Raw genomic sequence first — 14,250 nt, 5'->3', positions numbered from 1 at the left:
ATCAAACCGTGACTTCCTGATTCATAGGTTGATGCTCAGTCACTGAGCCACACCAGCTGGGAAAATGGCATGTTTTTTTTAAAAAAAACAAAAAACATATATGATTTGTTTCATTGTAGCAACAGACGGTGACAACTAAAAAGAAAGTGTACTCCTTTTGTGCACTGAGAGTCACCAAAAGGCACAAAGTTCACAAATATATATATATTTTCAGGTAAGGGACTAAAACAATGTAAAGAAACTGTCCCTGTTATCAGTTTAGCAGTAGAGGTGAGAGATGAAGACATTTGAAGGAAAAATCGATTAGTATTAAAGCACCTGTGCCCAGCTGAAGCTCTTAATAATGATAACTGCCCGATTGACGCTGACAATTACAGTGACCACTGGACATGGGCATCAGTACCTTACACACCAAAATCCTAGAAAGTTCATGGTGAGCACTCTCACTTTGTAAATTTGAGATTCCATAAATTACAGGGAATCAGCACCCAGTTTCAATCTTCATGCATGCCCAAAAAGGAAGAAGAAACATCCATCAATAACAAACAAGGACTCATCCTTTCAAATCTAACTTCTATGCCAAGAAATTATTTCCTTGTTCAAACTAAAATGTTTCTATGGGATAAATCATCCAATAACTTCCCCATTTCTAAAAATATTAGTTCTTTTTTGTGTGTATCCTTCTAAGAGAGGATATTAAGAATTAATAGTCATTCGAGGACTTCCAAAAAAAAAAAAAAAAAAACCACCATGAAACAAATAGCAACAAATTACAGCCTGAGCTGGATCCTATTTTCAAATGGTGGGCAAGAGCAATAAGACCATTCACATTCTATCATTACTTTTATTACACATTAATAACTAAAACAGCTTCTGTGCAGGTTTCAGATGAATGAGACACAGAAGATCAGCTACATGGCATTAAACTTATGTGAAAGTGGAGTGGATGGCAGCAAAAGTAAAGTTGCATCAGAAAACAAGAGTTATCTAATCATTAACCCAGCGGGAAAAGGGAACTGCTTCTGATTTCCTAGAATACAGGCCTCACAGGCTATGATTTCTGATTCCCATGGCAGCACACAGCATTTTCCATCTAGCACTTTAGCAGAATGCTCCGTCACACCAGGCCCTTCCTTATTACTGATCCGAGTTGAAGCCATTCATTTCCATTTTCCTTGCCTCTGTAAAATGTCCAATAAAAGTGATAGGACAATCATTTACCCTCAATTTTCTCAATAATGTAAGGTGTTAGAGCGGGTCTGTTAGAACTCTAAAATAATAGGCTAACATATTTTCCCAATGCTCCCTTCCTCCTTTATTTCCGACACTATCTCCTCTAAAGTTTAGGGGGTTTAAATGTTTGAGAGATGTATTGCTCTTCCACCCAAAAAGTGTTCTCAAACATAGTTATTTCCTGAGTACATCTCTTTCAAAAGAAAAGTTCTACAAAGACTATAAAAACTTTCCCTGGAGTGCTTACAAAGGGTAACATAAAAAGTAGGTACGGGTGGAAAAAGAAACAATGTTTCAAGAAGTGTTTTACAAAAATCAAGTATACGTGATTTCTACCCTCTCTGTCCTTTTCACCCTTCTTCCACGCATGCAAACAAATGCACAGCGCAGTAGATTTCAACAATAGGTTTTAAGAACCAAAGCAGCAATTTACAAAGAAGCAAAATATAAAAGTCAATCAATCCTTGTTTTACAAAGAGAGTAGGTCATTGACATCAACAGGCTATAGAAACCCTCCTCCCTTTACTCAGTGGATTGAAAATTAAAACAGTGCTTCTAGACCTACAGCAGGTGTGATTCACATGTTATTTCCTGAGCATATCCTATTCAAGCTCACATAACAAAATGAAGATGCTATGAAGCAAGTCATATTCCAAGCCTAATTTTCACAGCATTAAGATTTTGCAAAAGAACTACAAAGCTATTGCAATCAACTACTTACATGTAGAAAACCAAACATGGGTATTAATGGGGAACAAAATTATCTATCCAGAAACACTCCCTAAAATTTGCTTTAAAAATAACTTTTAAATGATATTAAAATTGGTCAAATTTTAGGTAATTTATCTTAAGCATCCTATATATTCAATTGCATTAAAAAGTACCCAGAAATCAAAATTATATTTCAAAAAAAAGAATGTATTCCATACACATAAAACCAAACCAGTGTCCAAAAACAGACCTTATAGGTTTATTTAAAAACACACACACATACACACAGGAATAATGGTTCGTTTCTCCAGTGATGGACCGGCCACATCATAATCCTCGTCTGGCATCACTAACGGCTCCCCAAACATCAAAGACAAATTCATCTGGGAACGCAAAGTCTCCAAGAGTTTTGTCAAGTGCCACAGCGAACTCATCTGGATTACGTTTGTCCTTTCCAGCTTCAAATATTGTGGTAGCTATCAAAAATAGATTTTAAAAATTATTGATACTTGAGACAGCATCAGAGGACTAAGAAAAATAGCACCAGAAAATTTACTTTCTAAAAGGAACATGCATAGTTATCACATATTTCTAGTACAAAAATCACATCTCCAAGTAGCAGTGATATTTTAAATGATCTATCCACTATACCCAAGTTTGCAGCTGCTACCGCTGCCCTCTCTGGAGCCATCGATTTGTTGTTCCACTCATTTATGCATTCATTGGTTGCTCCTTGTATGTGCCCTGACTGGGGATCACACCCATAACCCTGGTGTGTCAGGACGATGCTCTAACCAACTGAGCTATCCGGCCAGGGCTAACAGTGCAGATGACTGATGCTCTTGAATAGTGAGAAAAACAAGGACACTGATGGACACTGAATCAACCAATCTCTCTCCCTTTCTCTCTCTCTCCACCCCCTCCTCTCTCTCTCTCTCTCTCTCTCTCTCTCACACACACACACACACACACACGCGCGCGCGTGTCTGTAAGAAAAAGCTTGGTATGTGGTTTTCTAGTACCTCAGGAAGCTCAGTAGCATTGTCTGGTGTACTGAGCCCAGGAACACCTTGTTCAGACCTGGTCTGATCTCATTTGCAATCTCTGGTTTGGGTTCCTTGGTCACAAAATGAGAAAAAATGATGATTTAAAATCCCCATACTATACCCTGACAGCCCAAGCTGTATAATCTCACTCATACACGCATGCTGGCACACAGAGAAGAGTGAAGAAAAAGTCCTACACACAATATAGTCCCAGAGTTGGCCCCAAGTCCAGTTATACATCCCTACATGTTCTCACTCCATGACCATTATTACTAGTAATAATTAGTAATGATCATTGCTATGAATGATAATAGCTATGTCTATTAATTATGATGTGAGAGAAACTGTATACATATTAGAATGCTTTGACAACCCTATGAAGTTTTTATTGTACCCATTTTACAGATATAGAAATTAAGACTCAAAGTTTAATAATTTGCTCAAAGGCAAAAGCTTCAAGCTAATGAAATTAGGACTCAGACTCCCTATGGACTCTCATTTTTGTGCCTCTCATCAGACATTTGGTCAACAAATATTCAGCAAGCATTTACTATGGAAGAAGTACTATGGTAGGAGCTGGGATTAAAACCTGAGTAAGATATGGTGCCTTCAAGAAACTCCTGATCTTGTAGAAGCAATAAAAATACCAATTAGGCAGCTTCATAATTGTGTTGGAAATATTGTGTGTAATACACTGCTCCATAAATCTTTTAAAAATCAAATTTGCTACAAAATTTTTTTAATATATTTTATTGATTTTTTACAGAGAGGAAGGGAGAGGGATAGAGAGTTAGAAACATTGATGAGAGAGAAACATTGATCAGCTGCCTCTTGCTCACACCTTACTGGGGATGTGCCCGCAACCAAGGTACATGCCCTTGACCGGAATCGAACCTGGGACCCTTCAGTCCGCAGGCCGACGCTCTATCCACTGAGCCTAACTGGTCAGGGCTGCTACAAAATTTTTAACAGAAATTGAGAATGCAGCATGCACTGAGCATGTCATGAATTTTTGCTAATACCTAAAGTATAAACATAGATTTGAAACATCCTTACAGGAGAAATAAACTGGCATGATTATATTCTTTTTCATAAAAGACTGTATCTCTGATTTAAGAGAAATGCAAAGGAACTAGGAAAACATATCACATTAACATAACCACAGCTATTAAAATGCTTCTCATCTGTTAACAATAATACATTTGCAATACACTGCAATGATATTTAACAACTGAATACAATTTGGGGAAAAATACTCCACTAACAGTAGACTTGTTATACCACATGTAACAGCTAAGTGCTGACCTCTTGTGGCTATTTCAAGGATATCTTTATACCGTTACCAATACTGAACAACTTTTACATTATTAATGACACTTATTTTGGTGATACTGATCAATCTGCATTTTCCAATACGTTCTTTTTTTTTTCCAATACGTTCTTAAATACTTAAACAGAACTTCAGACATACAACATTACTGCAGGTGAAAAATCTTGGTATCAAAGTGTCAGAATTGAATCTCAGCTCTTAACATGTTAGCTGACTTTGAACAAGTTACCAAACCTCTCTGGATCTGTTTTAATAAAATGGCACATGGCAGGATTTAGATAAAGATTAACCACCAGCAGCCCTAGCTGGTTTGGCTCAGTGGGTAGAATGTCAGCCTGCAGACAGAAGGGTCCCTGGTGCAATTCTGGTCAAGGGCACGTTACCTGTGTTGCAGGCTCCTCCCCGGCCCGGGCTCTGGAGGCAACCAATCTATGAGTTTCTCTCACATTGATATTTCTCTCTGTCTTTCCCTCTCTCTTCTACTCTCTCTAAAAATCAATGGGAAAATATCCTTGGGTGAGCACTAAAAAAAGATTAACTACCACCATTGTTAATTTAACCTTTAAATCTGTAACTGTATCTTTCTATGGAAGGGCTTCAACACTTATTTTCCCTAAGACTTTTCATAATGTCAACTCATGTCAAACAATCCACATGAGTCAAACATCAAAATAGAGCCAAGGTAGTTTCTTTTAATGAAATCTATTTCCAGAACTTTATTGGCTTTACCTGAGAAGGATAACTTTTTATAATATTTATTGTTTTAACGTTAGTCAAAAAAGAAAAATCATCCTAGGAAGAAATGTCACTATCTTGATTAAAATACCATTTATCATATACTTTTAAAAGAGCTAAAAAAGACTTTATAGGAAAATATGACTTAGAAACTAGCAATCAGATTTCCTTACTACACATTTCTGGATCTCTTTATAAATTAGAAATCTAAAAAGTCCAAAGTTCTTAGAATAATCACCAAACTCCTAAATTGATATCACCAGAAAATATTATAGTTCTATATACAAATTACACTACATCTTATATTCATTAAGAAATTTATATTATACAATTTCCCACTAAGTTAATGTTTCTCTCTCATCAATGTTTCTATATAAGGTCTTAATTCACAATCTTCCAGACCTTTTTTTTTCCCAATGGGTAACATTCCAAGGCAGTAGGTCATTTGAAAAGTCATAGTTCACAACTTAACTTGATAACCAAACAGAGCACTTTTATCTTCAGGGTTACTTGGTCCAGAAACTCATTTGAATTATTTTTCATTTTCAAATAGTAAATACATCCCAAGGTGTTGAGGTTCTTGTTTGGTTTGGTGTTTTGTGGGGTTTTTTTGGTTTGTTTGTGTGGTGGGTTTTTTTTTGGGGGGGGGGGGGTGAGGTTACTGTTTTGTTTTTAGATATTTAATTGCCATATTACTTTTTAAATTTTTTAGCACATTAACATCTCCAGAATAACATAATATCAGTGTAATTTTCATTAAGAATTAAAATTTCAAGTCCTGCTGGCATGGCTAAGTGGTTGAGCATCGACCCATGAACCAAGAGATCACTGGTTCAATTCCCAGTCAGGGCACATGCTGGGTTGCGGCTTGATCCCCAGTGGAAGGCGTGCAGGAGGCAGCCCATCTATCAACGTTTCTCTCTCATCAATGTTTCTATCTCTCTACTCCTTTTTCTTCCTCTCTCTAAAATCAATAAAAATAGTTTTTTAAAGAATTAACATTTCTGAAAACTAAGAAACACAGGGAATACAAATAATTCATCTGTTGAAGCAGTTTCACATTTGTGATTTACCTATCATGTTAATTAGATCTGAATGAGAGAAATTCCTAATTTAACAATGTTTGCATCCTTCAAATAATTACTTTCTTTGAACTTTACCTCCCTTGGTGACCACATTGCTAATCATGTACAATGATAATGACTATTCATGTCATTGGAGGAACCTGCTACAGATGATTACTTATGAAGGGATTTCTATTTAATTTATAAGAAATGTGCAAGGAACATCTAGTTCCCTGAATAGGTCAGAGTGAAAGAAAATTGATTCTTCAAAAACTGATTAATTCATTTATAATTACTTGTAGCACTGCCCAATGCTCTTCCTTATATACTGTGTATTTTTAATAACAAAGGAGCAAAACTAACTTACTGAACTATTCCCAATTTATACTTAGATAACAATAAGGCCTATATGTAAAATTAAGTTTTAAAGTTGAGGACTGTTTTAAGTTTTCACCTGTTAAAAGTGGGGTTCTCCAAAGTTGGAGGAATCAGGCTACCTGATATCAAACTACATTACAAGGCCATCATCATCACAACAGCATGGTACCAGCCCTGGCCAGTGTGGCTCCGTTGGTTAGAGCGTCTTGCCATATACCAAGAAGTGGCCAGTTCCATTTCCAATTGGGGCACATACCCAGGTTGCAGGTTCAATCCTGCAGTCAGGGTGCATGGAGGAGGCAATCAACAGATGTTTCTCTCTCTCTCTCCCTCTCTCTCCCTCTCTCTCCCTCTCTCTCTTTCCCTCCCTCATTCCCTCCCTCGCTCCCTCCTTCCCTTCCCCTTCCTCTTCTCTAAAATCAACTTTTTAAACACTTATTTTAAAAAACAATTTATTAAGTACTTGATGCAACACACACCCAAGCACACACACAAGGATGCATACAGGCACAAACCCCACCACTAAGTGCACATATACTCTTCCCCACCCAGCAGCCAACTCCCCTTCTTAAGGGAATATTTCTCTTTCTTCCTTCACAGAAGGCACCAGGGCTTTCACAATCTCAGCCTTTGTATTTCAGAAATTACTCTCAGCTCGAGAGGTGTGACCCAGACCTAACCATCCCCCTAGCCTCAGTGACTGGATCAAGTGGGCCAATCAAACCAATCAGAGACAATCCTGAGCATTTTGTTTGAATGACTTGGCAAAGGCCCTCCCTCTTTCCCATTGTGTTTGACACCAAGATGTAGAGGGTGGAGCCATGGCAGTCATTTTGAGGTCATGAGGGAGGGCCTGAAGCTGCCAAGGGATACCATGGGGGCCTAAAATGAAACCAGAATGGAGACAAGAGAAATCACATCCTGATGATAGCATGAGAACTCTGGATCTAGCCATTCTTGAGGCCAGAATCTACTTCTGGACTTTTCAGTTACAAAAACCAATACATCCTTGACACACACACCTTATATTTTCCTTAAGTCGATTGGAGTTCAGTTTGTTGTTTTATTATATATAACTGAGAAAGTCTTAATTGATAAATCAAGACTCTGACATCCTAATGGTGACATAAGAAATACCCAGAGAACATTGCCCAGCCGGATTGGTCAGTGGTTGAGCGTGGACCTATGAACCACCAGGAGGTCACAGTTTGATTCCCGGTCAGGGCACATGCCTGGGTTGCAGACTCAGTCCCTGGTGTGGGGCCTGCAGAAGGCAGCTGACCAATGATTCTCTCTCATCATTGATGTCTCTCTCTCCTTCTCACTTCCTCTCTGAAATCAATAAAAATACATTTTTTAAAAAAAAAAATACACAGAAATTCACTGCTCAACTGCCCTTATCAGTCATACACCAGGTTTATTTATCATAGGGCTTCATTAATCTTATAAATGTGCACAACTTGAATATAATAAACATACAATGTAATAGATGTGCAGCTAATATGTCAAATAATACTGTGTTTATGTATCATTTACAAAATTCTTTTCATATATATTTTTAAATCTATAAAATAAACTTATAAATAAAAGTTTAGAACTGTGAACTTGACTCTAAGGCTTCCCAGCTGGTAAGTGGTAAAGGCCAGACCTTCTTTTCATTATTCTTCATTATCTCTATTTTCATTATGCTTTTCATTACTATACAATTACTTTTCAACTTGAAAAGTATCATTGACTATCAATGCAAGAAAGATACAAATAAGCATTAAGTTCCATCAAATTAAAAAATAGAAGACTTTTTAAAATAGTATAATCTTACCTAATTCAATATCTCGAATTCCCATGTACGTCTCAAGAAGACCATCAACCTTTTCAATTGCCTTAGCATTGTTTTCAGAGGGCTTTATCAAAGAAAAGAGAAATAAGCTATTACACTTGTATACGAAATCTCTTGAATGTCAGGGCACACATAGGGGGAAATCTGAGGTAGAGCCAGTTCATGGTTGTTTATTTCAGCTAATTCGAATGGAAATATATCTAGAATGTGCTCTGCAACTCAATACAAATCTTCACAATAAATACTTTTTTTAGTGTCAGTGTTAAGTGTCATGGATTCAAAGAAAGGCCAAGAACACAGTCTCCAAGCAGCTAACAATCTAGAAGGGGATACAAATGTAAAAATAAATAGCTATATGACAATAATAAAGATAATTTTTAATGATATTTAAGGTACAGAGGTATCATGGGGGAAGTAAATTTAAATCTCTAAGAGTCATGGAAGACTTCAGAAAGAAGGTGACAAGGATTGTGTTTTCAAAGATAAGCTGGAGAGGGTGCTGCATGTAGAAGGCACTAACTACGCAAAGTCTATTCGAGGTCGTGGAGTTTGATCCAGGAACTTCAAAAAGTCCACTGTGATGAGAAACACAGTGGCAAACATATGACTAGAGCCTAAGGGGTCCTGGGTGCCATGAAAAGGGCTCTGGTCTTTGTCTTGCAGGCCAGAGTCTCCAAACCTTTTAACAGCTCACCCCAAGATAAAACATTTCTGAACACATACCATTATTGGTAACCTTTTATTTAATTGTGTTATTTGCAGGTTTTATAAATTATACACATGTATTACCATATTAATCTATTATGGACATTATAAAATACACACACAAAAAATTTTATAAGGCCCTAACCAGTTTGGCTCAGTGGATAGAGCATCGGCCTGCAGACTGAAAGATCCTGGGTTCGATTCAGGTCAAGGGCACATGTCCGGGTTGCAGGCTCAATCCCCAGTAGGGGCGTGCAGGATGCAGCCAATCAATGATTCTCTCTCATCATTGACATTTCTCTCTCTCTCTCTCTCTCTCTCTCTCTCTCTCTCTCTCTCTCTCTCTCTCCCTCTCCCTTCCTTTCTGAAATCAATAAAAATATATTTTTTAAAAAATTTATAAGGATAAGGTCATAATGAAATATTTTTAAAGTAAACTTTTGTCTTATGTTTTAATGTTACTAAAACATTTCTGTTCTTCCTAAAACTTTTATTCAAAGTTTCAGTGACTTGCAGTATATACAAATATCAAATCATTATGTTGGACACCTCAAACTAATAGAATGATATAACTCAATGTTTTTTAAAAGTTTCAGTGAAAAACATGATTGGATATACAGGGTGGGGCGAAAGTAGGTTTATATTTGTTTGTATAGAAAATACAATCTATATATATTAAAGCCTAAGTGACCGTTACGACCAAATGACCAGGACAACAACCAGTCGCTATGACGTGCACTGACCACCAGGGGGAAGATGCTCAATGCAGGAGCTGCCCCCTGGTGGTCAGTGCACTCCCACAACCAACCTCCCATGGTCCCTCCTCCAGCCAGTCCCTCCCCCCAGCCGACTACCCCTATCAGCCCGGTCAGGGCTGGCTGGCCAACCTCCTGCAGTCCCTTCCCCTATCCTTCTCCCCGGCCGGCAGGCCCCAATCGGCCTGACCTTGATTGGGACAGGGCAAGATAGCCCCAATCAGCCCTAATTGCTGGCCATGCCTAGGGACCCCACCCATGCAAGAATTTGTGCACCAGGCCTCCAATAATTAATAAATATTAATATAAGAATAAACTGTTTTGCATACTCACAACTGTATGCCTACTTTTGCCCCACTCTGTATTTTATTATACTTTTTAAATCTTAGTTTTATATTTAATAAAGTCTTGTTTTATGCTGTTTATTTCAATACTTGATTTAAATGGCTTCATGGTTGAAAAATAAATGCCCAAAGATGTTAAATAACTATGAGTACAAGTGTTAAATTCATGATTATATTGTAAAAGATTCATAATACTTTTAATATTGTCATAAATATACGTTGCTTTGTAGTCTCAAAACGTTTATTGCCAATAAAATTTTATTTTTATTTCCTTGAGGATATTATTACAACTTTCGCATATTTTTGTTTCTATTCACTAAGCCTTTAAAACAATAACATACCATACCTCACTCTTACTTTCTTTACAGTGTCTTCTGAATGGTCAGTGTAAAGCAACAGGCTGTGCAAAGTAACTTAGGCGTTTACCTCTGTATCTACCCAGCCATTGTGTGAGTGACTGCCACAAGCATTAAGAACTTCCCATACAAAATAGCCACAGGATTTCACTACTCCAAAAAGCTCTTAAGCTCATCGCCTTTCTTCCATTCACATACTGATTGCCTGGGCAGAGCTCATCTTTTCTTTCCTTTCCCTCCCTTTCCTTCCCTTTTCTTTCCTTTTCTTCCCTATTATATTCTTTTCTTTTCTTAAATGAGATATGCTTGACATAACACTACATTAGTTTCAGGTGTACAGCACAATAATGGGATATATGTAGGTACTGCAAAATCATCACCACAATAAATCTAGTTCATATGCATCACCACACATAGTTACAACTTTTTATTTCTTGTGATGAGAACTTCTAAGATCTACTCTCTTAGCAACTTTCAAATATACAGCACAGTATTATTAACCACAGTCACCAAGCTGTGCAGTACATCCCCAGGACATATTTATAATTGGAAGTTTGTTCCTTTTGATCACCTTTACCCATTCTGCCCATCCCCCACACTGCCTCTAACCACCACCATTCTGTTCTCCATGCCTATGAGTTTAGGTTTGTTTTCTTTTTCTTTAGAATCAACATATAAGTGAGAGCATGTGGCATTTTTCTTTGTCTGATTTATTTCACTTAGCATAATGCCCTCAGGGTTCATCCATGCTGTCACAAATGGCAGGATTTCCTCCTTTTTTAAGGTTGAATAATATTCTCCATCTTTTCTTATTTGCAAGGGTTTCCTTTTTGTCTCTCTGCCTACCATCTTCCCTCTCACACCCATCCTGCTCAACAACTCATCCCCCCAGAACCAAGGGATTTTTCTAAAATGCAAAATTGTGCTGCTCCCCTCATGCTTCCTAAATGGACCCCCCATGATCCATGGACCCTCACATCCTGACCCAGGCCTATACCTCCAGCCTCACCAACCCCACCACGAATTTCCAGCACTCACACTCCAATCCCATGGACGCCATAAGGCCCCCAAACCCATCATTGCTTCATGCCTGAAACACTCTTCTCACCACCTTGAACCGATCATTTCTTCTGGAGGGAACTCTCTCTGACCTCCCCTCTCTCCCCATCCCTGACAGCAGCTGATCAGCCCCTGCTTTGGGACCTTAACCCTATGGCTCTGGTGTGTAATCACTTCTTTTCATGTCTCTCTCCTTTTAAAGGAAAGCACGGTCTTTGTTCATCTTGGTATCCTATCACCAGCACCTGGACCAGGGGTGGGCAAACTTTTTGACTCAAGGGCCACAATGGGTTCTTAAACTGGACTGGAGGGCTGGAACAAAAGCATGGATGGAGTGTTTGTGTGAACTAATATAAATTCAAAGTAAACATCATTACATAAAAGGGTACGGTCTTTTTTTTCAATAGTTTTATTCATTTCAAAGGGCCAGATCCGGCCCGCAGGCCGTAGTTTGCACACGGCTGACCTGGACCATGCCTGTCTCCACAACATATATTGAATAAATTAGGTGGAGTATTGTTCACAAAATCATCATCACAAGAAGTCTAGTTAACATCAGAAGTGGTGCTAGGTTACGAGGGGATGTTTTTTCAATCCTATAAACCAGTGGTTCTCAACCTTCCTAATGCTGTGACCCTTTAATACAGTTCCTCATGTTGCAGTGACCCCCAACCATAAAATTATTTTCGTTGCTACTTCATAACTGTAATTTTGTTACTGTTATGAATCGTAATGTAAATATCTGATATGCAGGATGTATTTTCATTGTTACAAATTGAACATAATTAAAGCATAGTGATTAATCACAAAAACAATATGTAATTATATATGTGTTTTCCGATGGTCTTAGGTGACCCCTGTGAAAGGGTCGTTCGACCCCCAAAGGGTCTCGACCCACAGGTTGAGAACCGCTGCTATAAACCCTTTAGTGTGTGAAATAGATCGTAAGTTATTTGTATCAAATTTAATGTTAGCACCAAACTAGCTTTTTCCTTCCATTATGAGCTATTTTAATTGCCCTGTTTAATTAAATAGGCTGTGCGAATAGGAATGGAGTTTTAGATGTTTATCTTTGAATAAATCTTTCCTACCTCCCCACATGGATCTTCAGCTTCTCTTCATTCCAGCAGCTCATACAAAGCCGGTGTTCAAAAACGTTAGCCATGTTAACTATCAGAAGACACTTCTCCTGCAGTGACCTGGAGCTTCCCCTGCCACCCCTGCTTCCTGTGCAGACCAGCCTCATCCCCCTAACTGCTCACTGCGAGCGAGCTCCCACTATTGTTCCTTCTCTTACATGTTCCTGTCTCCCACTGAGGTGTGTTCATTCATTCACTACACATGAAATAGACTTCGGCAATATGCCCAGTAGTGTGCTGGGCACGGGAAAGGTAAAGACTCGGAATGACCAAAAGTCACTGCCCTGGGTTTTGGTTTTGGTTTTTCACATACCTCATCATATCTCACTTTCAAAATGCCTTTGACCCTCCAAATCTCTTCATTGCCCTTTGCCTCCAAATCAGTCCTTTCAGACATTCAGGACCAAGTCCCCTGACTCAAAATCTCCCCCTAGATTCCCCAAAGCTCACAACACCCTGGGTGACTCAAACATTCAGAAGGATAATCTTGGCCTCATGGTTCCTTGAGTATCTACCCCATCAAGCCACCCCCATGGCTGACTCTGACCATGGTCACCCCACAAGCTCTGGGATCCTGGTCTGTAGAAAGAGCCTCCTAATGGCTCACCTGTCTCACTCTTTTGCTCTTCAAACACCTGGGGGATCCTCGGACAATAAGCGCACACAGAGGGACTAGACGGGCCCGGTGCCTGGGTCCCTGCCTTCAGAAGCCCCCTGGCCTCAGACACCTGCCTCATCTCCCCTGTGCCCACAGGGCAACTGCCACATCACCGCTGTCTTTGCTGCTGTGAGTGGGCCTGACCTGCCGCTTGCCACTTCGAATCCTGCCCCTCACCCCTGCTGCCCTCCTGGTCCACCCTTCCTCCTTCCATTTGTCTCTTCTACTTCTGGTGTTTTTCACTCCAATACTGACCCAGTTAATCAGTGAAACCCTCCCTCTGCTCAAGTTTAAGTGAATCATTTGTTAATTCATTAATTCAGCAAAGATTTGAGCTCCTTTGATGTGTCAGGTACTATTATTCTAGGTGCTGGGATACCACAGTGAACAAGACATGTGAGCAAAGGAGCCAGACAATAGACAAAAAGGAAACAAGGAGGCAATGAGTCCTATTGTGTTTCCTGCTTTGAAGAAAAGTAAAGGAAGAAAAATTAGGAAGTGGGAGGGGCAGCAGGAATAGCTCTTTATACAAGATGCTCAGAAGCATCCTTTCAGAGAAGGTGATATGTGGGCAGAAACCTGAAGAAGGCCAGAGCGGGAGCCATGCTCACAAATGGGCAAAGCATTCAGGGAGAGGAAACAGCGGTACAAAGACCCTGCGGTGGCAGCACACATCTGGCCTGTCTGGGGAGAGCAAGGAGACTCAGGTGGCTGACACAGAGGAAGACAGGAACCGTGGTGGGAAATGAGATCAGAGAAGCAATGCAGAGTTGGATCATGTCAGTCATGCGGAGGACTTCGGCTTTTATACAGAGTAACATGGGAAGCTAACAGAGGGTTCTGAACAGAAAAGAAATTTAACCTCATTGGTGTTTTTGAATGAAAATTCTGGCTGCTGTG

At 39.2% G+C, this 14,250-nt stretch overlaps 1 protein-coding gene across 1 annotated transcript in view; it reads right to left on the bottom strand.

Annotated features, from left to right (window-relative positions):
- Nucleotides 1-818: 818 nt before the first annotated feature.
- GIPC2 (GIPC PDZ domain containing family member 2) overlaps nucleotides 819-14,250 on the bottom strand; it is a 69,021-nt gene continuing 55,589 nt past the window's right edge. Inside the window, 2 exon segments of the mRNA XM_036352738.1 lie at nucleotides 819-2,420; nucleotides 8,317-8,398. Of these exon segments, the coding sequence (XP_036208631.1) occupies nucleotides 2,272-2,420; nucleotides 8,317-8,398 (231 nt within the window). The 3' untranslated portion in view covers nucleotides 819-2,271.

The sequence above is a fragment of the Myotis myotis genome, unplaced genomic scaffold, assembly GCF_014108235.1.
Source record: "Myotis myotis isolate mMyoMyo1 unplaced genomic scaffold, mMyoMyo1.p scaffold_m19_p_2, whole genome shotgun sequence".
NCBI classification, from domain to species: Eukaryota; Metazoa; Chordata; class Mammalia; order Chiroptera; family Vespertilionidae; genus Myotis; species Myotis myotis.
The sequence above is the reverse complement of the archived record's forward strand: the minus strand, read 5'-3'. Positions and strand labels throughout refer to the sequence as shown.